This window comes from Clavelina lepadiformis, chromosome 7 (assembly GCF_947623445.1).
Source record: "Clavelina lepadiformis chromosome 7, kaClaLepa1.1, whole genome shotgun sequence".
NCBI classification, from domain to species: domain Eukaryota; kingdom Metazoa; phylum Chordata; class Ascidiacea; order Aplousobranchia; family Clavelinidae; genus Clavelina; species Clavelina lepadiformis.
Window position 1 is genome coordinate 12,073,515 of NC_135246.1, and position 26,711 is coordinate 12,100,225.

Genomic DNA, 26,711 nt, shown 5'->3' on the forward strand with positions numbered 1-26,711 from the left:
TAGATTTTTGTAAAACAGAAACAAAAAACATATTAGGTCAACTCAGTAATAACAAATGCATGCTGGTTAATCCAAATGAAATATTCTACCATGCGATGTTTACATCGATAAAAATATTTGGACAGGACAATAATGCCATTTGATGATATGATACCACTGCACATAGATATTAACCATTATGGTATTCATGCCTGGCAGGCACAAATCTGTACCTAATTTAATGCAATATCTATATTAAATATAGTCCACATTAAATATCTGATAGTACAATGACATATGCTGCGATTGAATGGCCAGTGTATATTTTACCTGATGTAGAAGCATATGTTTCAGCTGTTCCTCCAACAGCTGGTGGCCTGTGAAAGCATAGTTTTAAATATGGTTACTGCTTTAGTTTTGGATTTTTGAGTAGAATGTGCACTAACATTCAATACTTTTTGGTAGCAGACAGCAGGAATTATTTATTTAAAAGCAGAAATTGTTGTACGATAATAGCCACAAATACTTTTATTTAACAGCATAATGAAAGCACTGTATTATAAAAATGCATTCATATTTATTAAAACATTGGTTAATGTTTGGCCAGAATGATTGCAAACTTAAATACTTTATCTATCTTGGATTGGATCTTTGAACAAATATTACAGTATGCAATCAAATAACTTTCATCACGCCATTTTTTAACCAAAGATCACAATTCTAACAAGCGTAACACCACAACATACCTTCCATCAAAACCAAGGTTGGGGGTGCTGTAACCTCCACTAGAGTCTGTGGATGCTGACGGGACAGGTGCAACAACAGGAGGCGGTGGTGGGGGTGGAGGAGCCATTTGAGGTGACATCATAGAGGGAGGAGGAGGCATAGACTGATTTGGTGGAGAAGCTATAAACAAGAATTTTTTCAGACATTCCTGTTACAGTCGTTGTTGATAGAAAAACCTACTGGAACAACAGAATATATCACTTTTTGTCATGTTGGTCTTTTCTATCATCTTAACTATGATAAACGTTTAAGTGAAAACTTACATGGTACAGTTGGTGGTGGTGGTGGAGCATTTACTGGGGCTTGTGGGGCAGTTAATGTAGCTCCAAGTGGGGCAGAACCTATATTATAAACCTTGTAAAAGTATTGCACTGAATCGTCTATTATAAAGAGTGTTTGTTTGTTTCAAGTTTCAAAAACAACTTTAAAACTTTCAAAAAGAAGATAGTTACTTAAGTTTTAAAATGGAAAGATAGATTTTAGATAACACCAACCACTATTAACGTTGAAAGACATTTAAGTGCTTATGGCATCGCACACATTTGCAGTGTGACACCTTTGACAGGACATTACAAAATGTGTTAATGATTGCATTCAAGTCATGCAGGGTATTAAATAAAAGCAACATTAAAGCCAAGCTCCAAAAATACAAAAACCTTCTTAAAAATAAAGTTGGATTTGGCTAATTAGCCGCCTCTAGAGAAATTCATAAGTGCCGAATTAGGTGAACTCCCAAAATATGCAAACAGGTAATAACACACAAATAAGCACAATACACACAATAAAAATAGGTCCAAGCATTCTGTATACTGTTTAAGAACATGCTCATTCTCACAGTCAAAAAGCATTTACTACACACTTGCACATTCACACAATTAAAATGTGTTCATGATTGTAATTGTTTTATATCATACATTACTTACATGCCCACATTTAGGCATCGTTCATGACAAAACGCCTAACTAGACAAACATTGCACACAATTCTGTTACAACCGATGAAAATGTAAAAAAGTACATACAAAACCGAACTAGGCAAGTTCTACTGTATATACTTGAAGTGTGCACTCAAACAGTCAAATTATTGCATTTATGGATCTACTGTATTGTACATACAACCTCAACATTCTTTTAAACACGATTTCCCTTTTTTCTACAAACAACAAATTAGCTTACCTATTCCAGGTATATAGCCAAGACTTGAGTTCTGGCTAGCAGTACCTGATCCCGAACTACTATTTGAATTTGTTCGAGTTCGAAACATAGGAGGCAACCGCCGACCTAAAAGATCACATGCAGCATGCCAAAAACAAATTTCAAAGTAGGTAGGTATTGTTAGCAAAATAAAGCAATATTGCGGCTGAATAATCACAAAAAATTAACATTTTAAAATCACCATGATTAGTATGGAATAGATGTTTTTATATTTAGCATTACATGGCAAACAAGGAAGTACTGTATGTTAGGTACCGATACATGCAAGCAGGAGGTATCTTAAGTGGTCAGAGCACTATCAAGTTAACTCCAGTTAAATCCATCTCAACCAAAAACACATCGTTTAGGTTGATACATAAAAACAGGAATAACAACATGACATATTTTTGCACAATTTCAAGAAATGTATAAATATAAATGAAAATGTATAAAAAATCTGTAAAGCTTTTAATTATAAGTCAGGGTAATATTTCCATGTAAAATGTTACCAACCAGGAAATTTAAATAATTAGCTAAGTAAAGTATGCACACCATGAATTAATTCTGTTAAAACCAGTAATAGGAATGTTGGATATAATTATATTAAAATAAGTGCATTAGAAAGAAAAAACACAAATCCAACAATGTCAACATATGTGAGTTCAATAGTAGTCAAATTCAATTACAAAATCCACAAAGAAATTATCAAAACGCCACACCAGGAAATAATAACACTCCGATAGAAATATACATACTCTGGTTGTAATCTTGTGGTACTGTTGGACCTTTAACAGCACGAAGAGTTCCATAGTTAACGCTCACATTACTCTTTAAGCTATCGCGCTTTGAACCGCTGTAATTAAAATAAAAAAGTTGTTCCTTTGGACTAGCTTTGACATACAATACAAGTACTATGCTGCAGCTAGAAAATAGGGCCTATTAAGTTACAAGCAAGATGTTTTCTTATGAATAAATAATTGAAAATATGCATCTACCCATCAACAGATGATGTGGGGGATTTCTTGGCCGCTGATGGTCTTCTGGCTGTGCCTGTGTTGGGCTGAGCATTTAGTTTCACACCATGACCAACGTCATCCAGTTCTGTGTAATCAATTGGTTTTCTCACATATTTCACTGCCCTGTAGTAATTTAAACAGAGATTAAGTTTTTAGGCAATTAATCACAGGATAATTATTATTGAAATTGTGTTAAAATTTATTATTCCAAAGTAATTTTCTGGAATAAAGACCTCATTTTAAACACCAGTACATTAATCACATCTTCCAAGCTGCGGGTGAAATACATGTTTAAATTGTATTTTTTCCAGAAAGTTGAACTGAATTTTCAGTAATGAAATGTCTTAAATAAGAAATATAGTTGCACAATATTGTTCAGCTATCGTAAATGTATAAAACCATAATGTCCTGGCAATTACAAACAAATGTTTTACAGCCAGTTAGTTACAAACGTGAATATTATATAAGTTTAGGTAACCAGCATTAAACCAGAATAACATCAAAAATGACCTGTCTGGGGTACTTGGTGCAACAATCTGATGTGATCTTGTGATAATTTTGTTGGTGGTGAGTAAACCAATTTCTCGACGAGCAACCTTTTCTTTGTGGATATCAACAGTCTGCAAAAGTAACACAGAATACCATAAAACAGCAGAAGTTTTCATGATTTTCGTTTTTTAAACCAGCTATACATTTTAACTATTGAAACAAGAAATTCCTAATGAAATGAAACAAGAAATTCTGAATTAACTTTTGCACAGCAGCACCCACCGAAAACATAAAAAATTCAAGCTTAAAAGTTACCTGTGCAATGTTATTAATTGCTGAATCCATGCTGGCTAGCTGTGTTGTCTGAATATCTAACATTTGTAACATGTTGCTTGCTAATGTATTAATCTGATATGCAACTGAAGCAAGGGATTGAGTGGTGAAGTTTTTAGTTTCTTCCAGTGCATTTTTTTTATTTGGTTCCTGCAAATTTTCATGTGATAAACATGGAAAGTTTGTGAAATTCTAAGCAGTGAAGCAGCAAGGACAGACGCACACAAAACAAAGAACACTCTCTGAAATTTTAATTTCATATTTCTAAGTCAATGATTATATAATTATGATAGTAGTATATATCTCCACATCTTTTGAAGCAAAATATCAGCAAATCAAGGCTTGAATGACATGTATATAGCTTTGTTTAAATTATTATAATATGTAGTAATATTTTCCATGGAAGTTTTGCTGCTTCTGATCAATGTTACAAATGAACTATCTTACATCAATGTAATGTTGTGCACAGTATGACGCAACCTTCTGTAAATTATTGTGACTGTCAATTAATGCCTTCCTTCCACCAGGAATTTCTTGTTCAAGAAGCATTTGGAGTTCCGCCATGACGATTACTATATGTGCTTAAAATATGCAGTCAATCAGTAAGTTTTACAACATTGCTTATAAATGGAATGAAAACTGTAAGACAAGAGTATCAGTCACAAAAAAACACAGCAGTTGAATAAAATGCATCAAATCGATGGTTGTAATTTGGCATTCAAACTGCCAAACTTATTTTGTTAGTATATAATTATATTACATGTAAATTTGTGCGCATACCGACGAGTCACATGTGCACAAACGCATTAAAATTTACCAACAGCTTTACTGAAGTTTTATTGAGAGGACAATAATACTCTACCATCACTAAAACGGAAGATGCTAGTTGAGAGAATTAATATTTGAAACAACATAGTCAGTGTATAGTTTTATGTAGAGTAACTAAGCATGAAATGCTAGATGGAGTATGCAAGTTTTTCAGTAATTACACTTTGATGTTTCACATTAATGACGTGGATTTTTATTTTGATGCCTTAGTGTGGAATGGCAAACCAACAAATACCTTCGATGAGTAGTATAATTTATGCAGCAAGAATCAGTAAACCTTGGTTAGTGAGTCAGAACACTGCCTGATTACAAATTAATGAAGGGTCAGATATGTCTGCTGCACTGGGCAAGTACAACCTAAGACATACAATTATAGAAAACAGATATTCTGCAATGCATCAATGGATATCCTAAGCCAATAAGTGACAAAACGGATTGGAAGTATAGCAATTATTCAACGAAAAATCGTGTGTGCAAAGATACAAATATTTAGTGTAACGGCATGCACAGAAGAATCGATTCTTTGTATATTTATATTAAATTGGAAAATTGGTATGTTTTTTTTAAATCGATGTGAACGTGCAAAAATTTGGCATGCACATTGACGAATTTCATGCGTGTGTGTGCCACACCTCCCATTATAGACAGTGTGGTAAAAAAGATGGCATTCACACAGAAGAATTTTGAATGTGTGCTGTTGAAGTATAGACTGAGTGGAAAACCTGCGCTTAGCAAAACAATTGAACGTGAGTCCACTCAGGTTTCCCTTTTATTTAAAAATAAATTAATGTATGGTAGCCTATAAACTATACAAATGATTGATGAACAAAATTTGTGGTGAAAAGATGTCAAAATAAATGTATGAACAAAATTGGGAGTCTTGTGCAGAAATACACAACAAGACAACTAAATGATGTCACAATTCGTTTATTTGAGTAAAGTAGTTAGGGGTCTAATATTTGTGTTTGTGCAATTTTTGCATTAGAGCCCTAAACCAAAATGGCCGCTTGACAGTCAGCAGTCTATCATTATTTGGTAATAAATGGGAAAAAAAATCTCATCCAGCTGTCCAGTCATTCATCCCAGTAAGGCTATCTGAGGCATGCTCAATGTCATAAAATGAAAAGTTCACTCTTTCAAGTACATCAATAAGCTATACGATGTGTCAAGTAGGCTAGTTTAACCACTATATATCTATTGTCTTAAAAAGGTTTGTCTGAGTGGTTTAAGTTCTGACTTTTCCATGAATAGCTTATAGCCTAGCAAGTTCACAACGAGAACACGTAGCCATGTTTAGCCTACATCAAAATAATCCCGAAAGATTCTGCACAAGCGTAACGTTCATTTCCTGCTTTCATTAGAGAGAATTTTATTACAAACACTACGTAGTCTTTTAAATTTTCCGAATAGAGTGACTACTGGTTCTCATTGTAAGTAGGTCACACCAGCTCATAGTTAAAGATAGGAGGTTATGTTAGGAGAATGGGACGGGAACGTAAAAAGTTGGTTTAAGCTAATTAGCGTTTAAGTGATGTTGAAGTTCAATTTAGATTGAAAGGAAGATTTAGGTTAGATTTACCATTTAGGTTACTATGTTATAACATTTAAGTTAGGTTAACAAGAATTCATGAAAAATAGGGATGTCTCCTACTAAAATAATATACTGGTTCGCTTGGACCACTAGGATGATTTTAATTGCTTGTGTACTAGTCGATACCGGTGGTTTTGCACAAATGACTGTGGTCAATGGACTAATTTCAATTATAGCAACGCTACATACAGTAGAATTCGCCTATATCGACACTTTTTCGTTGGTCCCGGCGAAATTCCTATCTTTTACATACATTCATTTCTAGCTCGCCTATATCGACCTCTTTTCTGATCCCCCAGAGCAGTGGTTCCCAACCTTTTTTTAGTCACGGACCCCTTTCTAAAAATTATTTTATCAAGCTTAAGAACCCCTAAATTTTAAGACTGACCCGAACTAACCAATAATTTTGCAAAACTACGATTACCACGTGAAAATAATTGAATAGGCTATTGTTATCTAATTCTGCCAATTTCCATTGCACTCACGGACCCCCTGCCCCAGAGCATTTTGTTCGTTTATAGTGACAGTTGTAGTTATTCTTTTCACTCTTTTCACTTTTCTCTGACCACTTTATGACGTTATCATATGACGGTTTAGGTTGCCTAATCATATCTGACGTAATTATGATGTCACTATGACTTATTACGACTTCAGCAGTGTCCACAAATTTGCATATTGGACAGGACAGCTGTTTTGGTTTGGCTATCGTCTTAGTCGGCTGATGAGTGTCTCTCTTCTCCCCAAGGAATGTGACTACTCCGTTTTATATCAATATGTAAATGCAATTTAGCGCACACTTAGCCTACTTATCGATTAGATTGCCTGCAAAGAAATGAACACCACAGCAGCAAATAGAACACCACTTTTATTTACAGCTTCCAGTCGCCCAATAATATAATCGAGGTATTCTCGTTTGCCTTGAATACACTCGGTTCACTGTATAAAAATTAATGTTGTAGATTCGCAAAATTATTGATTCTTTCTGGCATAAATCGCCTCTCTGATTTCTTAAGTTACTTTTCGCGTTCCTCTTTTTCGCTTCTCTATTTTATGTTGTTTTTCTTTTATTGAAAATGGAATGCATCGCTTATTTATGTGGTTACATAACCTTTTTCTAACCACATAAATCTTTCTTCTGTTCATTCGGTTGATGACTTCCAAAAGTTGCACTATCTTGGCTAAGTTTTGACATCTGAATTCTGACGTATATGTTTTCCAAATTGTTGTACCATCGAGGTAAGGTCAAAACTCACAATAAGTCAAAACTAGCTCTACACTGAATTGCGTTTTAAACTCGGACGTTGTTGCGACTGTAGTCAGTTTAAGCAGAGCGTATTGTGTAGCATAAGAATGTCGAATAAAAGATTATCACATTATCACATTATGGAAAAAGTACGACATTGTTAGTCAGTTCAAAAGCAAAAATGGTACAACAGTGGCGAAATTTGCGAAAGATTGTGAAATCTCAAGAACAACTTTGATTTCATTTTTGAAGAATCAAGACAAAATAATTTCCGATCTTGAGGCAGGGCGCAGTAGCGAAACAAAACGGAAGTGGAAGTATGAATTTCATGTTGTGACAAGCCGTTGTTGAAATGGTTCCGGTATGCAAGAAATGAAAATAGATTCCAGTTCACCATGACTATAAAAACGGCACAAATTAATGGTATGGTGTAATATTTTTTATCCTCGCATTAAGGAAAGTCTTTGCAATGGTCCCCTTGGCTCGAGGTCCGGTTATCGAGGTAGCGTTTGTTCAAGTTCCGATTCCACATTTTTTTTCTGTCTCTTCTGATTTTTTTATATTGAATTGCCCGAATTTAAAACTGTTCACCAGGACCACTGAATAAGCGTCGCAAATTCCTTGGCCAAGGGCACTACCAAGACAGCGCAACTGCATATCGAACCCGGGTCGCATTTTTCCTTGGTTAACCCAGCGTTGTAACCAAGAAGGGCTCAAAAGCCAAGAAATACCGTAAGTACTAAGCGCAACTAAAGCTACAAGTAATTTGTGGTTTTCAAGCTATAAAATTGTTGTAAGCCTATTGTAACAGCAAACTTGTTGACAAGAAGCAAAGAGGAAAAAATTTTCATTTGATTAAAATTAAGTTTTGAGTACATTCACGTTTTGTCTTAAAATTAAAACAAGTTCAAAATTCATGAGTTTCCATGAAAGAACTTTTTAAAATTGTTAACTTAATCTTGCTTAGTTTCTTTTACGGTTAGTTGTTCAAGGTAAGTTACTTTGATTTTTTATTTGTGATTTCTTTGTTAGTCGACCACACATGTCCTACTTCGAAATTACTAGAGCATATCATTATCAACAAGAAGCGATTCGACAATGATTTTGCAGCAAATGTTGGAAGGCTAGTGTGAACGAGAGTAGCGGAAAACAAGTTAGATTGACCTAATTACAAACACTGACTACATTGTAGAATCCACAAAGTACCTGCAAAACCATTCATTTTGTACGCTAAGGCTAATGGCTACCGAAGTTATTCGCATGGATCCATCTGGCATTGATGGAGACTGCGACACCTCGAGCACAGACACGCGTTTTGCCGGGAATGGGCAGCGGGAAGTCCCGCAGAGTAATGATGACAAACCCGATGCTCCAATGCAGCCCCATGGTGGCAAACGCGGACATAATCATCAACATGCACAGCATCATCATCGTCGCAAACCATCCAAAAAGAAACGAAAATGGAAGCCGTATTCAAAAATGACTTGGGAGGTAGGCGAGACCCAAGTACCCAACCTTAGCAAATACAAGTTATTTTTAATCTTTTTAACTTAGTTTGGTATTGTGATAAATGATGTGCTCTTCGCCTCATACTTTACTTTTTTAAATTCAAGTGAAAATAAACGAAAGGGTTGTTTTACATGGTTCTGAAATACCATTTGCAAGAAATCATCAGTAAAAACAGGCTGAAAAGTTTTGGAGCAAAAAGTTCATGTGCCAATATGCTGCCTTAGAATTGCTGTTAGATTTGTTGGTGTATTTATTGTTGGTGTTGGTGTGCTGAAAGCAATCATACTACAAATGTAGTAGAAATGACTGACTTGGCGTACTAGCTATTTTAGAAAAACAGCTACTTTATACGTTGCGATGTTGTGCCAAGAACCCTTAGTGGAGGTTGTGGCACCTGCACGCAAGAGGTTTATCATCAAGCATGCCAAAGTTTTTTATCTTCATGCTGATTTATAATTAAATAGAGAAAAACTGGTCAATTTAATGCCAATTTATAAAAAACAAACAAAGAATTGAGGCTTTAGTAGTTTAGTACGTCATGCTAAAATTCTCGACTTTGCACACATAAACTCTCGTCAAAAACTCTCATAATTTTCAGTCATGCTGAGACCTTGACAATTGCAGCTTAAATGTTTACACAAATTATTTTTTTATTACTGAAAACTTAGCCACTGATGATTGTTGAATTTCCATAAATTTTGTAGTATCAATATGTCTCCAGAACTAGTGTATACATATAATTAATATCTGTTATAGCTAATAAATGTTGTTGTTTCTTAATTTTGTTGTTTCTTGACTTTGGTGATTTCGGTACTACAAAGATGGTCATTGTGATATTTGATATGCGGAATGGTGTTATTGAAATAGCTTTATATTGTTTAGTATGAAGGTTATAGTAAGATACTGATTCTAAGGCTATATCTAAGTTTAGTACGAAAACTATGAATTAACTATTTAAAGTTTTAGTTTTATACAGACAAGAAGATATCGTAATTACGATGAATGCATAAGATAAAAATTAACAAAATTTAAAAAAGTCCTGCAAAACTGTGAGATAGAGTGATGAAAACTTTGTGTTTAGCGATAACGATACTACAAGAACTTGATGTTAATTTGATTTTATTTTCAAGGAGAAAAAAGCTGTGGAGGAAAAAGAAAAACTGAGGGCAGATCGCATTAGGGATGAAATGATTGATAGAGGTAAACTTTGGATGAATGCAAAATGTAGAATGCATTTCAAGAAATGGAATCAGCAATGCTGGTTCATGTATGTATATATAAATATTTGCTTATGTTGTCATTGATTTATATAAGGGAGACCGGTTGCACCATACAATACCACACAGTTTATAATGAATGAGCATGATCCATATGAAGAAGATGCTGTCACAGAAGCAGGTAATGTTAAGAAACTGCAGTTGTTAGGAACCATTTGTGGTATTTCATTGTAGCTTGAAGTGTTTTGTTTCCACCTATCTTCAAAGTAAAGTTGAATTAATGAATTCTTGACAGAATTGAAATTTTTTGTGTTTCTTTTTACATCCAATCTTTGAAAGTTTCAGTATTTCAAGCAGTGTCGGCCTGTCAGATTTACAAATGGAAAGGCTGCAGCTAGGCATTTTCAAACGATTTATTTTTGCATTTGCAGACAAAGGGTGTAAAAGTATTGACCACGAATTCACTGCTAGATCTGCACAAAAATTCAGATTGTGCTTGCATGAAATATTGAAATTGCAATTTACAGCAAAATCTAAGTACATGTGCAATCACAAAGAACCAACTATTCATGCTGTTACAATCAAAACATATGTATAGGCCTATGGCTATCTCCTTTTCGAACAGAAGTGAACAGGGTAACATAATGGAAGCTTTAGTTGCAGTCTACCGTATAATTCGTAGTTAACAATTTTGATTTTTAGGAGGTCGTACTTTCTGCTTTCATGCTAACCCAGTTCGGAATGAACCTTGCCACTCTATTCAGGCGCAGCTTCTACCCTCTAGGCTTAGTACCTACATTACCGTGACCTATTGCATCTTTAAAACAACCGGTAAAATATGCCTAGGCTACAAATGAAAGGCCCTGATGCAGTAGCATATAGCCAAGTATATCTTCTATCTATATCTTGGCATCTTATAGCAGCAGTATTAGCTGGTTAATTAGCTATGAGCTATTAGCGTAGCAGCAGTATTAACTGGTTAATTCAAACCAGTAGAAAGGTAGGAGGGCATGCTGCTATTTTGCAAACAACTTGCTAAAAGGTAGTTTTCTTTCTGAGTGCGAGTTGCAAGACAACAACAAACCTAAACTTTTTGGACACAACCCTAATTGCTTCCAATGAAAAGAAATGAGAAGAGAAAAAAAGTCTAAAATATTAACCACTTTAAAAGAAGAATCGAAAACTAAAAATGCGTTATTTTTTTTGCTTCGACTTAAACAATATTTACTGGCGGGGCAACAGCCCCTTTGTACGAGCCACCCCTGTTTATAACGTAATGACTAATGACTGTTTTAACACTTAATTGCAGATATTTGTGCACTTAAAGATAGATTAATTATTGCTGAAGCCTGCTTTTATCTAATAAGTCTTTAATATTGTGTGATATATGTCTTTTTTTCGTAAGATGTAATCGTGGGTGTGGCATGTTGATTTTAATATCTATAAAGTGTTACAGCGGGCAGTTATGAACAAAAATTCCAAACATTTTAAATTTTCTTGCACTAGTTTTGTTTAATTGTAATATATTTAGGCACTAATTGTAAAGGAAACGATGGTTGCAATGAAACAGCAGGAAATGATGGTATGTCTTGCTTTTTGTTAGTTGCCAGGCATAGTTTTAGTGAATGCAAGATTGTACTTCCCTTACAGATTTTTACTTTTTATGTTCTCGATTATTTTGCACTCGTTGTATAAAACTTGAAGGTTGTTTAAAGTAATTACTAAATGAACCGCAATATTAACATTTTATATTGCCCTTTTTGGTTAGGCTTATCTATTTGGTTAAGTTCTAGTCTGTGATTAATGGGAATCATGTAGTAAAATTGATAACATAACTGCTACTAGTTACAATTAATGTCAGTTAATGTTGATATATATGCTGATTTACTTTAAGTTTTGCTATCCTTGCAGTTAATACAAAGTGCTTTTTATTCTCCATACACCTGTATTAAAATAGTAATTTTACTGATTATTATTGCACCATCTTTGTAGCCTGCAGCAGTGTATCATCTACATCTGGGGTGTATTCAGCACAATTGCAATGTAATGATTCACCAAGACAAATGGATGAATTACTAGAAGCCGAGTACACAGATTCTCCACACATGGCACCAGAGTTTATATCCCAGGTATTGTCAATTTCCAGTCAGAGCATAGTTTTGCAGGAAAGGAAAAATGTTCCTGACATGTTTGGTTAAAATATTTGACCCATTTCGAAATTCTTATCGGCATGTGCAGATTGGTACATCCAAGGAATAAAACAGATTATCAACTTGAGTCATTTTAAGTCTATATAGACATAACGTAGAATTTTATTATCGTTATGGAAGATTTGAATTAAAGATGTATGTATGGTTGTTAATTCACTCATAGGTTGTCTTGTCGGTAAGTTTATTTAATAAATAATTAGATGCATACATGTGTTGTTATCAACAGGATTTTAGTGAAGCCTATGAACGTGTGCAAGAAGAAAGTCTTTCTACAATGTCTCGTGATGATCTTGTCAAGGAGCATCTATCACTGGAGAGGACTTTGTCTTACTTACAGGTGTCAATAAAAAGAAAATAGCTCACAAACCGGGTTAACTGTTGTACTGGGGTGTTGTAATTAGAGTAGCGAGTAAGCTTTGTTCGATGAGTAATTGTTGCTCATGTGCCGATGTTTCCAACTTTTATTTTGCTACAGGAAAAGCTGGCCGAGGAGAAAGGTGTCAACAATTCTTATAGCGTTAAAGTTCAAAACATTGAGGAGGAATTGGAAGTTCTGAGAAAAGATAACACACGGTAAAAATTATAATAAAATACCAACGAAAATTTCTTGTTTTAAACGCACACTGATCAGAAACTAAATATAGCTGCTTTTGTCAGCATATTTAAAGAAATACTTTTAAAGTGTAATGATGTCTTTAGTCAGTGGCCTTAAGGCTGTTTGATCACAAAGTCATGATCTGTTTCAATAAATAGACAGTTATTTTGCCGGTATAAGTACAAATTTCATAGCACCTGACTTTAAGAACAATTTGTTTTTAGCATTACTTCATCTTTGTTTGTGATGTAAATCACTTGTTTATTATAGTAATTTTAATATATTTAATAATATGTTAAATTGCATATATGGTAACCATTAATGAATTAATTGAAATGCACTAAACATAGTTTAACTAAATGAAATATTTATTGGATTTCAAGCGAAATGGATTTAAAGTTGAAATTTATGAAATACGGTCCAAAATGAAGCCTTACAGAAAGGTTGAGACTGCCTGTAGGCCAAGCTTATTCCCAATATAATTTACTTACGTGAAAGGTTTTTAGCTTTGTAAAGGAAAGGTCTCCATCTTTTAAAATATTTTGTTGCAATGCTCATGTAGCCCTACTAAAATGGTAGCACAGCCTCTTATGTGTCTTAGTAGGTTGTACATTTCTAAGAAGCTTGTTTATGAAATCAATTTTGAAATCCAGATTAGTTCGAGAAAATATGTGCCTTCGCTATGGAGAAGACAGTGTCAAAAATGAAGATTTTGTTGAAAATGAAACTTTTCGTACAACTGACGATGAATATGAAGCACCAAATGATGAAAATGAGACAACAACTGGGTATGGAAATGCTCTGATTTACAATTTACTTTCACCAAATCTTGTACTTATAATTTTTACTTGTAATTACAGATGTGTAGAGCCAGTAAATATAACAGAGAAAACAGGAGAAGTGCACTCAATGGATGTTTTAAATGATGAAGATTTGAAGTGTAATCGTGACTACACAGAGAAGATGCATGTTACGAATGATTCAACTCTGAAATCATTGCCTGTTACCCAGCTTATGTCTAGTGATCAAGAAAGAAACTATGAAGCAGATGATGCTCTAAGTGAAGAGCATGGTACAGCATAACTTTACTTATGATTTCAAATGGAAAAAATTATTTTAGCAACTAAACTCTGTAGCTGTATTGTAATTTCCTTCCCAGTATCTCCACAAACAACTGAAGCAAGAAAAAAACGACGCAATCTCAAGAACCGAAGCTCCTCTCAGCATAATCATAGAAAAGATGACACCAACAGTAGTTTGGATGAAGATGCAACAAATGAAGGGAGGCGTTTTGTGAAGCAGAAGAAGGAAGATGCAGTTGACATCAATGAAAACTTGTGCCCTGACAATCATTTAGAAACAATAGAGTCGTTACAGAGCAATAAAGAAGTTCGACTAAATGACAAGTTTTGTAACAGCTCACACTTGTCATGCACCAGTGCAAATATGAATGGAGACAATAATCTAGATACCACCAGGAATTCTACTAAAATTAGTGTAAATAACTGCAAAGACTCGCGTTTTGAAAGTGAGACAACTGTAGTAAAAGTGCAGCAAAGTTTTCCAGATTCCATGGATGCAGAATCCTACTCTTGGGGGGATGACAATGGGGAAGGAACAGCAACAATGGAGTCACTCGAGTCTGATAATAATTAATCCACTCACTAAAAGCAAACTTTTTTCTTTCAAACCTGGTAGCCAAATATTGTGTAGGGTATTTGTTCAAGATGATGTTTTAATGAGATGTACCTCGGCATTTTGTAGAGATTTTGAAAGAGGGATTGACACGCATTAGATATATCTACAAAGGCATTACTTGCATCTCTGTGCCTGTTTCAGCAGTCGTTTGCAAGCAAATCAGTAACACATGATGTACCGAACTCAAATTTTTGTTTCAAAATGTGTGGATACTGAGTATATTCTTTGCCTTGTGTTTTATTTTACACAATACAGGTACCTTCATAATGAAGTGGAATGGTCGGCGGTGAATAAATCTGGACACTTTTACATTATCTTTAATGTTAATTCGTAAAACAACTTCACTGGTTTAGTCAACTTGATTCTTATGGATAGGCTCTATCCAACAAGTTCAAAACATTTCTGTTATGTAGACATTCTAGTGAAAATTATTTTGTAGTATCATATCGCCCTATATAATTCAAACTGTCTATTGAATTTATATCTTACTTCTCAGGATATACTATACTGCTATTCTATGCTGAGTCATTTAAATGAAAACTTTGTTTAAAAAAATAGCAGCTCTTGCTTTGTAGTTTATTCCTTTTAGAATAAGAACATTCTACATTTTCCAACTTGTGTATGAGTTTCACAATTGCTCATTTTCTGATAGTAGGGTTTATGCTGTGGTTGTATATTAGTGACCAGTGTTTCATGAAATTCAGTGCCATGCCGAATCAAAATGTAAGTTTCTTTCATTGATCAGTCTCAGTGATCATATAAATGATCAGTCAATTTTCTGCAATTACAAATTAAGTTTAATTGTTATGTGAAAATAATGTGGAAGAGTTGAGACTAAACTTCCAATGCTATGATTTTGACAAAAACTCATTTTTGTGGTAAATATTGGTTGTTTGTTTTACTTGGTTTGAGAGCATCGTTAAAATCATCATTTCACTGAAAATTATCTTCGTAACTTTTCAAGTAGTTATGGTTTAACATTCAGGGTTCCCTCTGACTTGGGCTAGGGCTTGAAAACTTTGTTTGCATCATTTAAGTGTATGTATAAGTATCAATTATACCCTACATCATTGCAAAATGAAGTTTGAAAGTAACATTCTGCTGCTGATAGTGAGTTTAGAGCTTAACTATACGAGTGTTATTTTCTACCTTTTTATTGTGACTATGTGGTGTGGACAAAATGCTTTCTGAACACTGTGTTGTCATATATGCAGTGATGTCATATGCTTGCTCTACTTTTCTAAGGGGACCCTGCTATCTTAAATTTGAACATTACGTTCAGCGTTAGATTACAAAAATCTCAAGATTGCCATGCCATAACTTATCCAGCGGCAGTATCAATATTGCACATTCTTTGTTTTATGAAAAGGTCTCAGTTTTTAAATGCCTTATTCTCAAACCAAGTTTTTTATCATTATTCCTGCTTAGAATACCTCTAACAGCTTCCGAAGAATGTTTTAGTCTTCTTTTTCAGTGTACTGCATTGCTGATACTGTCTGAACACATACCAGTCAAGTTTCTTACAGCTATATTTTTCCTCGTTTTGTATTGTTTGTTGCAAAAGTCTATTTCTATTGTAACTGCCAAGTTTACTATTACTGGTGCAACAGTCTTTTTACACCATTGTACGTATATCGTTATCATTTCAATTTGTTAGTTTCTGCAGCTTTATTCCAAGAACTATGAGGTTTGTGCTTGATACTTTTTCCAACAATGCTTCAGAGTAAGCTCAGTATGTGATGATATTGTAAATAAATGCTTTGCAAAGTTACATGACTGTTGAATCTGGTGGATTATCTCCCACAATTAAATTGACCACAAAGAAAAAGAAAATATATGAACTCTGTCATCCCAGTAAGCTGACATTTAGCTTGTTTGGTGCTTGGTTAATTTAATTTCTTGGACGACTCAACCCTGGACAATTCAGCCCACATATGCTGGTTGGGTCGTCCTGGTTATATCACACATGGATTGAATTGATCTGGAACCTGTTTCAACATGGGTTGACTGAAAACGCAGCAAACGTAAAGGTCGCAGTCACACTGTTAGTTAGTTGTTAATTCTAGTGTTACTCCGTGAAATACCTATTTTTATTTACTGTTTATGTTTTGGTAATTAGTTTTATAAACCCGTATAGATGTGAAAACATCCAAGATTTGCATGGTCAATTTTTTTCAGAAAAATGCATTTGGAGCCAAGCCATCCTTCAATAATCACTGCTTTCTTATAATGGCTCTATGAACCTGATGTAATAGCAAATAGGCAGTTGGTCAAATCACCCAGACATAATGGGTGGCTTTGGCCCACCACTATTTTTTTTAATCATTTGAAATGTATAATTGCTATGAGAGTAGTGATTTTGTTTTTTTAGATACATGCATACATAATTCTGTAAAAGGTTTTGCAGTTAACTGTGCCACCTACAATATCTACTGTGCCATCTACTTTATCGATTGATTCGAGGTCTGGAGGCCTAATGACAAAGCTTCACTGTATTGCAGCAAATTCATAAAAGCTGGATCAACGTTACCTCAGTTTACAGGTATATTAAATGTTTATCAGTAGAACTTAACATGCCAGAGTTTTAACGGCTGTCTTTTACCATTGCACGTTTACTTGTTTGTGTAAGTTTTTTAATTGATTTGCAGATATTCAAGTTATGGGTGAAAAACATACGGTATTATACTGCATATAAAAAATGTTGCTTTGTCCATTCGTTAATACGTGTAAGAGCCAATGAACAAGTGTAGCTTCAAGTAATTTGGACGGTACAGAACACTCTATTGTAAAACTGAAATCCTCATGGATTTTTAGAGTACTAAATCAGAATATGCAAAACTTCCCATTTTTTGTGCCAGTTCCCCTAGAACTGTAACATGCATCTAAATATTAAAGGATCATATGTCCATCATTAGTCACTATATCAATGGGAAGATCGCCTGAAATAAATTATTTTTTTGATGTAGTCATGTATTACAAAAACGCAAAAAGTCCAATTGCTGTAGGGGTTGGTGATACTTGTTATTTTCATTATGTACATAGTTTTATTATGGCTTGAAGTTATACAGTAACGTATGATTCAATTAAATTCATAGCGATTCGAGGATTGAATTGTGTAAACCTGCACATGATTTCTCAAGTAAGGCATAAGCACTATAAAAATTGCATTGTATTGAAACATTCTTACGACATTTCTACACAAAATAAATGCACTGGCTTAAAAATAAGCCAAAAAGCTACTTTCATGCTTTTGAACTGTAAACAATCAGGCATCGTCATAAATTATCGCACTAAAACGAACATTTTATACAGGTAAGGTACTCATGAAACAATGAACGGAACACAGGAACAATCAGAAGAAATAAAATCTCAGAAAAACAGTGCAAATAATACGGGGGGGGCTCTTCGCTACCACTTTCCCATTTCATAGCCGGTAGCATAAAGTTCTTTTAGGGAATGTTCCATAACATGAGCTTGAAGTATTTTATCAACTTCAACGGTGTTTGACGGGTTTGTAGTGACAACAGAGTAGCCACATACTTTGCATACATGTACTTTATCAATTAGTTGTATTTTGACACGAGTCTCAATGCAGTTACGAAATACTTCAGGCATGTGCATCTGAAAGCAAAAACAAAGTTTATACTCGTTTAACCTTTTTTAACTGCCGTTTGCAAAAAAGGAAAAGCTAACAATAAGTTCTAAAAAGCATTTAGATTTTTTCAACATCTATACCTTCTGCTAGAAAATGCTTTCTCTATAAAATTACCTTGGATTCTTCAGGTCTCCTTTCTCCAGCAGCTGAACCACCAGGTGTTTGCAACTTAGTCAATATTGTTTTCCTGTTTTCAAAGTCTCTTAGCATGACATTATCCATAAAAGAAAGTGAATCGCCAGACTTGGCCAACATTCCTTCGACATGAGCAGGAGACGAGTTGCTGTATTTTGAGTCTTGCGGAAGATTTGATACCCTGGATGAGAAATAAACATTTGTCAAGACATCAAACATGCATCAGAGTTACCTGGTAATCACGGTATAGCACCCAGGAGTATAAACTGTTCTGGGGACATTATTTTAGCTGGTTTAGTTGTAAATTTTGTCTTATACAGCTTATTATTAAGCTTTATTAATAAAATTAAAAGTTTATCAAGTGAGCATGTTTGCATATTTCACATGGGTGCAATTCCAAAGGAACCGTGTTAACTCGTACAAAACAAGAGGTTCATCAGCATGCATGTAATCAATAGAGCAAATCATCACGTTTTCATTTATTAAGCAAATCACCATGTTGAAAAAGCTAACCTTGAGCTAAGCATGCTTCTGCTAGCAGATGATGTAGTCACACAATTGTTCGATCTTGAACTATATAACATGCAAATTGTTTATTCAGACATTCCAAGCAGTATAAAACACTCAGGTAAAATACTTAAATATTTAAGCAAAGAGAGAGTATAGCAGCAATGTTATCAAAGGGTTACTGAGAAATTTATTATATATTGAATGTAACAAAGCCAAGTTTATTGGAGAAAATTGGTCACACCTTTTATAAAAGATTATAATAACATAAACATTTCTACTACCTCATACTCAGCGCTGGATCTGAGGAGCATTTAGATCCCATACTTTTTGATGTCAGGTGGGATATTAGTCCAGGGTTATTAGTCAAGGGCTTTTCTATGTTCGTTTCCACAGATTTAACGGGAAATGCTGAGCTTTTAACAGTTGAAACAACTCTGTCCTTTTTGGGCTGAAGAAATTCTCTTTCGGCATTTGTTAGCAGTGGTGATAATGGCTTATTAGCAGAGTGTTGAGAAGACAACCTTTCCACGGCTTTGTGCACCTTTGCTTTCGAGAGGCGAAGAGAAACTTCATCTGATGTTTCCGTTTTAATTGAAGAGCTGTAGTTCATGTCAACCGAAGATTCAGAATCAGTGCTGATGCTCACAGCATCCATGTCAGATTCTGATGCCTTTTCGTGAAGTTTTCGGCGTTTAGAGACAGTTGACATAAATGACGGAATATCTGCGGCTGGCATGTTTGATTCATTGTTTGATTTGCATCGTTTGCGTGAGGCTGAAAACTTCACTTTGAACTGCTTGTTCCTCGCAGCTTGTGATATGGAATTATCTATAAAAAAAACTGTTTATGAGAAAAAAGATAAAAAAATAAAAAAATGACTAGATTCTAAAAGAGATGTCAAATTAAAAACTTTTCAGATGTAAAATTCCCTACCGTCACTCAGTGATTCGTTATGCTCTTTAACATGAACTGCAAAACTATGTGGAGGGTCAGATAATTCCTGTTTAACTGTTATATTTGAGGTTGGACTCGTACTGGATGTGGAAAGTCTTGAAGGTATACGGTTTGTGTTTTCCTGTTTAAAAAGAGACTAAAATTGAGATCATTGATTCCTAAAGACAAAAATTATCTTCAAGACACAAAGACACACCTCCGTAGATTTAATCGAGGATTGAAGACTTTTAAGGGTTTCCATGGCTGTAGTGGCCCATTCTCCTGACCCATAATATTCTGATGGAAAAATTGCCGAAGTTCTCAAACCACTCCGTAACAAAGTAGAGTAAGCAGCAGCCTGCAAAACAATAAATGCTATTTAAGAATAATCATTAACAATGAGCTAAATGACTAACTGCCATTATAATTAGTAAATTGACAGAAACTAACATTCAGTATCATCCAGGACAATTATTTAAAAAAGAAACATTAACAGATGCTGTACCATAGCATTGACGCTGCCCAGTAAAGTCGGAGGGGAGTCATCAGAATCACTATTATGCTCATCATCAGCGTGACGGCTTGTATATTCTGGTAATAAATATTTAGTAATTAACTACAAATTCTAATAGTATAACTTAGTTATGAAACTTACAGTACATTTTTATAACACACAAAACGACACTTTTACTGTTGTATAGTTTTGGATTACCATCATGAATATCTCTTTCGCCATCTGAGCCAGAATCTTGATTGTGCACTCTTGGTTCATTTGAAACTGAAATTTAAGAGATTTATTGTTAGTTTTGTAACTACTGACAATAATTTAAACCATTGGCACTCAAACAAGCAACATCATTTACTTCTATGATTTCCTTCAGACTTCTTGCCAGCGTTAACAACATTTGTTCCAAGGGTATCCATTTGAGAAGACTGCACATAACTAGGTGACACAACTGATGACGTTGGACTTGAGGCTGAAAATTACGACAAATCGTGACATTGTCAAAAATGCCATACAATTCATACTGGCCTATTTCGCTCGTCTGGCGCATTTTAAAAAATATTTCAAATGAGACTTCTTGTCAGTGGACTTAAAAATTCAAGTAATAGTTGTTATTGATGGTAGCAATCACTCCGATCAATTTGCACAGAATGACAAGTTACTTCAATATTGTGCTGAATCATTTTATTTTTCCATGCGAGAATACCGGTATATAACTTACCCAATATGCACCAGAAAATGAAAAAATAACAGTCATATTTACCTAGGAGGTACAAGGCAGCCCACAAATAGCAAAGATTAAGAATAGACAGGAAACCTACTTGATTTTCTAATGTGCTTTGTAGTAAATTCAGCATCATAGTCATTCTGTTGTTTCATAAGTTCTATTTTTTCTGCATATGTAAAGCCTCGGGCAGTGTAAGGACGGCGCATGGATGCGACAGAAAATGATGTTCCTCCAAGTGAAGGACTCCAAGACTGTAAACACAAGATATGAAAATAAACAGAAACAAATATCGGACATTGCTTTCCTTTAATTCAATACAGAATTCAAGACGTAAAAAGTTGTAGCCAGTGGCAATGTCAGATTTACACTTTCACTAAATCTAATTCAATAAGTTGTACAATATTTAAAGTTTTATACATCCCAAACTATGATTAACAAGTAATTAACTGATTGTAATATTGCGGCCGTCCCCAACAACCAAATATCAGGTTAAAGTTTCCAAGTTTCCAAGTATCAAGTTCAAGCACTGGTAATAAATAAACAGCAAAAAAAACTCAGGTGTTAACCTGAACCCTGGTAAGTGGGTTGGTCTTTGTTTTAGAGCCACTGTTGATCTGAACCAGACTGGACAAGGCAGGTGAAGAGCCCACCAATGGAAGAACAGGAGTTGGCACGAAAGCTGTCATTGATGGGGAGGTAGTAGATGGTGAGGTAGGAGGCAAAAACGGTATCCTGAAAACAATTTAATACGTTTAATTGATACGTCAGCACCTTTTACCACTTCACTAACCGAACAGTTCAAATTCAACCCACCTTCCTTTTGAAGCTGTCGATATTAAGTCATCCACAACATTGCGAGAACCTGGCAATTACAACTGGTGTTACTTAAGCTTACAAGATCCAATAAATATATCACTTGCTATGAAAATCAACATAAGCAAAGAAAGGCACAACTAAAATAGTTTCACTACCTTCTCCATCTCCGGTTGTTGCATTAGCCTCGTTTCCACTTGGAAATACAGAGTCTGAATTTTAACAAACAAAAAAATATCTTCAAATTAAAAGCTTACAAAAATTTATAATCGCTATCATTAAAAGTACCTTGATTGGGTGTGTCTGGTGTCTCATCATCACTCGAATCCGGAGCACCAAGCTGGAAGCGCACAGATTTTACAGGACGATTAACAAATGGTTTCATAACTGAAGTCTTTGTCTCTGCACAAAGAATTATCAAAAATAAAGGTAATGTCAATAAACTTCATAAAACATAACCAGTACATAGAAATATACTATGCATAGCGAGACGTACAGTATTTAATTTATTGATGATAATAATGACTTCTTCCATTGATTTGCTTTTAAAAGGACATCCTGGAATCATTGTACTATGTAACTGATACTAATAAATACAAATACTTGGTTAAGTACTTTTAAAATATTTACCCGGAGAATGCACTTCAGGCACAGCACGTTCCGGTAGCTCACTATCAATTTCTGAACTGGAGGTGGAATGAGTGGGAGAAGCCTGCACTTTTTCCACAAGTGCTTTCGTTCCTTCATGAAAGATCAACATTAAACCATACTTTAAAAATATGCTGTTGCAACCAACATTATATAGCACTTTATTATTATTTTTACCGTGAGAAATTGCATTAGTAAACAATGCTTTTGCAAGACTAGGCTTGTTTGCCCGGAGAGTCACATATTTTACATCAGACTCATCATACTGAGGGACATCATCATGTTGAAGAGAAAACTTTAACTCTGTGTTTGCTGTTTCTATAATTATCATAAACTACACTTAAGCTATGTACCATTGCGCTGGAACATTAATTCTATCATAATAGGTACTAGTACACCATAAATAGCAACCATAGACACTGAGCAAGTACATAATGTTCAGCAAAGTAAGTAAATAAAGGTAACAGTTATTATTATGACATACAGAACTGTCAAAACATAATTTAAAAACCTTCAAGAATCGGATCAAGAAACTCTGATATGCTATTTTTAGTCAGGTCAGGAGTTTTTGCAACCACATTGGTCCCATCAACAAACTTCACATTTGCTTGGGAGCAATCATCGTTGAAGGTCAGCTGACTGATTTGTTTCTGGAACTCCTCTGCTATTGCAGTGATAATGCATACCATTGGATTGGGTGGTGATTCAGCATTCTCTGCATTGAGCAAATGGATTTACTTGGCTAATATCAATAACCTTATGCACGTTTGAACACATACAGAAAAGCAAGAAAGGTTTGCAGGGTGAAGTGTATGATCATACAAAAATACACCTTCTATATCACATTTAATATCACTAATCTCTAAAATAAGTGTATACAATTACCTGCACTCGGAGATTGATGCTCAAATTTTTCGGAAGTTTGTTTATAAGATGGTGAGTGTGACTGTCCCTTGGACGGTGCTGCAATGCAGGATACAATACACATAAATTAGGTTGTCATTTGTGCAGTTGTGTTAAACACAGCAGATATGCAACTATGATTCCATGAAGAAAACAATTTTCATAAGATATATACCATATATGTACGATTGTACATGTCTATTAATCAACACATGCATACCGAGTTGCAGGTTCTGAACATTAGACGTTACAGCGGAACCATCTTCAAAAGTGGCAGAACTTCCTGTAGATAATGCTCCCGGTGGAATGACAAAAGTGGGCGTAGAACCCATGTCGGTCTAACCAAATATTGTGCCATGTTAAAACATACAGAGACACTCGTCAAAGTAGTACTCAACAGTTTTTAAAAGCAACATACTGGAGTCTTTTCATGCTCAACAAGTTTTTTTGCAATATGCCATGGCAAGGGCACCGGTGGAACTTCCATTGCCTTGTCAATATTACGAAAAATGTCTTTGTCTTGAATCAATATTTTACTAGTGGGCCTGTATGTATAAATGAATAATTGCCTCACAAAAGAGTGTGTTTGGTTAAATGCAAAAAAGCTAACACATCTAATAAACCCGTTACATTGATGGTTCCGTTCCAAGAGAAGTTACAACACTGCACACAGCTGTTTTGTACTGCTGCGACAAATATTTATAGCTTCCCAAATAGTTTGCATTTAAAGAATAGGTTTTATACTAAACAGACGATTCAAGTAACACCCAGGAACCTGTGTATAGCTTTGAGATGCAACAGGGCTTGAACGATAGTGACAAAGTTTGAGCGACATATCATGCAGCAATAGGCTTCAAATCGACGATGCTTTCTTGTTATTACACATCTAGGATCCGATGCAGTCACTATTTAAAAAATTATATTTCAAGCTTTCAATAAACTAATATGACATATTTTTGACACTTTGTTCACCCATGTCGCTGCCATCAAATAATCCTGTTTAGATCAACTGCTTTACATGTTTAACAAGGTCATAAAAAATATTTTATACCATTTTCTTGAATTCTGGATTTCTTCATAATGCACTCCACACACCCTTTTTCATGAGAAATATACCAGTAGTAATGCATTGAATTTCTAAAAATACATACCATACATACTATTTAAAAATCAATGCGTTATTTTCCACCAATACCCGATTTACTGTCAAAATATATACATGCTAAATATTCACATTGGACAATAACGTGAAGTAGGATAAACACTTAAGTATATATCCTACTAACAATAGAGTCTGGTCTGTCACTTCTTTATTGGAGATGATGCAGTCTGGACCAAGTGGCTGTTGTCTAGTTGCCTGCACCATCTCAGGTAGCATCATGTTGCTTATGTAATTACTGTGCTCCTTTGCAGTCATATTCTTCTCATGGAGATTCATTACTTCAATAAAAAGAATTCAGTCAGCACATTAAATAATTGACACAATTTAGCATATACCAAGATTGTCTTGTGCATATTGTACAAGCATACCTAAATGATGTACATTGTAATGTATGACGCTATGTATATGGACCAGTAAGTTTAAAATCATTTATTTCAGGGAGAAGGGTGAAGGTCAAACATGAAGTGACAAAAAGCGAATGAGACTGGTAACTCGGGGTTATCCAATTGTGTCGATTTCATGTTGACAGAACGTTGTGGCGACATCTCATGTGGTTGAAGGGTACGAAAATTCCACATACCCTATTGTTCGACTGTCCGACCGCGCAACTTTGTTTAGGAATAATTAGAAGAAACCAAACCGATAGAGAGCCGGAGGCAAGTGAGTGAACACGTCACAGAGAATTCGCGGTAACCGCATCTTAGATATTTATTAACACGCGCGCACACACGTGCTCTTACGTTGCAAAATAGCGATAGCTCTCTGACGTCATTCTCTCCTAGCGCTCTTCTCTCGAGCGTGGTGTAAAAAGCAAGCTGCCGTGACGGCCCGACATGGTTTAAGCTTATAGTTGGTTGAATTATGAGATCACATTTTGAGTAAGTTTTGATTATTTCCATATTTTGCAGCATAACAACATGAATTTATCAAGAACAGATAAAGACATAAAAAAGTACTCACCAGATATCATCAGTTCTTTTGTAATTTTCCCTCGTTATAAATCTACAAGTTGTAAAACTGCCAGAGAACAATCGACGACCTGCTGTTTGTGAGCTCACTACTGAAGACTGACGTCACTAGGAAAGAGGATTGTAATGGTTCGATCACGTGATGATGTCATCGCTGCGCGACTCGAGTGCGTGTGAAGAAAAATCAAAGGCTGTGTGGATTTCTTGACTTTTTTCGGTGATGCGCACTCATACAACATTAAACGTTAAATCAGCTTAAGCTCTATTACGTAAGAATGACGTTATTGGGCAAAATAACATTGTAAACTATAGGTATAGTTGATGAAATAAGGGTTGGTTATTTGTCAAACGAAAACAAAATGTTGTCAAGACCTATCGTTAAAAACAACGGTGTATGCTACATGGAGTTTGAAAAATGGGTTTGTTTAAAATGATTTTGTTAAACTAAAGAGTGCAAAAGACTTTGTGTGAAGGTTACGTCAAGCTTTTACAATTCAGACACTCATTTGGACAAGGTTACTACTGTATTGCAAGTTGCAACTAACCATTATTCCAAGAAACCATATATTGAAAAAATCAGGTTGCAATACTTCTTTTATAAACTGGTAGTTTACTGTATGTTTTACCACGATAAGAAATATCGCACTTAAAAGTGTTGCTATATGTTCTCGTCTTTGTAAAATGTTCATCAATAGGGTTACGATGAAAAATTTAACAAGCAAGATTAGCTTTCACTGAATGTACACTGCGCAAAAGTCTTTTGCATCTATCGGCGATACCTTTATGGTAAAGTGTGCAAGTTTAGTAAGTGCATATGTTCTCAGTGTATGTAGGAAAATGTCACAATGTGACGTCATGTCCACTGTAAATGAGATGTGGTGCGCAAAAGCACATAACGCCGCGCACACGATTCGCTGGGTCGTGCACTTATGACGTGAAAAGCCCGCATTACATGCCGAAAAAAAGCGCCAAGGCGGTTAAATAGTAAATAAAAAGCACCCATTTAATAGTAAGCAAACGAAAAAGCGACATCCTTCAAATGGTTTTTATTGTAAGTGGCGCCGT

General features: G+C 35.0%; 3 protein-coding genes across 6 annotated transcripts; 1 reads left to right on the forward strand and 2 right to left on the reverse strand.

Moving 5' to 3' along the window:
• Window positions 1-20: 20 nt before the first annotated feature.
• Window positions 21-4,455, reverse strand: LOC143464742 (abl interactor 1-like). 2 transcript variants are annotated; one of them, XM_076962692.1, is made up of 9 exons: window positions 4,244-4,455; window positions 3,779-3,946; window positions 3,485-3,594; window positions 2,954-3,097; window positions 2,714-2,811; window positions 1,941-2,045; window positions 1,029-1,106; window positions 726-885; window positions 21-356 (listed from the first exon to the last, which is right to left on the reverse strand). In XM_076962692.1, the coding sequence occupies exons 1-9, from the start codon at window positions 4,358-4,360 to the stop codon at window positions 251-253; spliced, it is 1,086 nt and encodes a 361-aa protein (XP_076818807.1). In that variant the 5' UTR covers window positions 4,361-4,455; the 3' UTR covers window positions 21-250. The 2 variants fall into 2 exon arrangements, with proteins under 2 accessions (XP_076818807.1, XP_076818809.1); XM_076962694.1 differs by lacking the exon at window positions 1,941-2,045 and having other exon boundaries at window positions 23-356.
• Window positions 4,456-8,016: 3,561 nt separating this feature from the next.
• LOC143464741 (uncharacterized) lies at window positions 8,017-16,458 on the forward strand. Its single transcript, XM_076962691.1, has 11 exons — window positions 8,017-8,190; window positions 8,491-8,949; window positions 10,098-10,167; window positions 10,282-10,365; window positions 11,716-11,766; window positions 12,177-12,313; window positions 12,621-12,731; window positions 12,870-12,967; window positions 13,643-13,777; window positions 13,850-14,061; window positions 14,149-16,458. The coding sequence occupies exons 2-11, from the start codon at window positions 8,698-8,700 to the stop codon at window positions 14,643-14,645; spliced, it is 1,647 nt and encodes a 548-aa protein (XP_076818806.1). The 5' UTR covers window positions 8,017-8,190; window positions 8,491-8,697; the 3' UTR covers window positions 14,646-16,458.
• A 1,380-nt stretch (window positions 16,459-17,838) lies between these two features.
• On the reverse strand, window positions 17,839-25,822 carry LOC143466001 (uncharacterized). Of its 3 annotated transcripts, XM_076964573.1 has the most exons (24): window positions 25,639-25,821; window positions 24,803-24,956; window positions 24,568-24,653; window positions 24,292-24,421; window positions 23,935-24,061; window positions 23,737-23,854; window positions 23,499-23,576; window positions 23,125-23,328; window positions 22,791-22,931; window positions 22,596-22,706; window positions 22,254-22,367; window positions 22,124-22,177; window positions 21,966-22,014; window positions 21,719-21,884; window positions 21,247-21,403; window positions 20,784-20,897; window positions 20,633-20,698; window positions 20,426-20,511; window positions 20,138-20,278; window positions 19,921-20,062; window positions 19,269-19,815; window positions 18,991-19,050; window positions 18,457-18,658; window positions 17,839-18,308 (listed from the first exon to the last, which is right to left on the reverse strand). In XM_076964573.1, the coding sequence occupies exons 1-24, from the start codon at window positions 25,646-25,648 to the stop codon at window positions 18,096-18,098; spliced, it is 3,270 nt and encodes a 1,089-aa protein (XP_076820688.1). In that variant the 5' UTR covers window positions 25,649-25,821; the 3' UTR covers window positions 17,839-18,095. The 3 variants fall into 3 exon arrangements, with proteins under 3 accessions (XP_076820688.1, XP_076820689.1, XP_076820690.1); XM_076964574.1 differs by lacking the exon at window positions 18,991-19,050 and having other exon boundaries at window positions 25,639-25,822; XM_076964575.1 differs by lacking the exons at window positions 23,935-24,061; window positions 24,803-24,956; window positions 25,639-25,821.
• Between the last annotated feature and the right edge of the window lie 889 nt (window positions 25,823-26,711).

Bases quoted from the DNA above. Each gene is read 5' to 3' on its own strand.
- LOC143464742 (XM_076962692.1), bottom strand. From the start codon at position 4,360: ATGGCGGAACTCCAAATGCTTCTTGAACAAGAAATTCCTGGTGGAAGG. The intron at 3,947-4,243 runs GTAAGATAGTTC...GAAAATTTGCAG, and splicing joins GTGCACAACATTACATTGAT to GAACCAAATAAAAAAAATGC. The intron at 1,107-1,940 runs GTAAGCTAATTT...TTTATAATATAG, and splicing joins TGGCTATATACCTGGAATAG to GTTCTGCCCCACTTGGAGCT.
- LOC143466001 (XM_076964573.1), bottom strand. The intron at 22,178-22,253 runs GTACTTTTAATG...GTTAAAATTCAG, and splicing joins ACCAGACACACCCAATCAAG to ACTCTGTATTTCCAAGTGGA. The intron at 20,512-20,632 runs GTAATCCAAAAC...ATTTATTACCAG, and splicing joins CGAAAGAGATATTCATGATG to AATATACAAGCCGTCACGCT.
- LOC143464741 (XM_076962691.1), top strand. From the start codon at position 8,698: ATGGCTACCGAAGTTATTCGCATGGATCCATCTGGCATTGATGGAGAC. The intron at 8,950-10,097 runs GTAGGCGAGACC...TTTATTTTCAAG, and splicing joins ATTCAAAAATGACTTGGGAG to GAGAAAAAAGCTGTGGAGGA. The intron at 14,062-14,148 runs GTACAGCATAAC...TTTCCTTCCCAG, and splicing joins TGCTCTAAGTGAAGAGCATG to TATCTCCACAAACAACTGAA.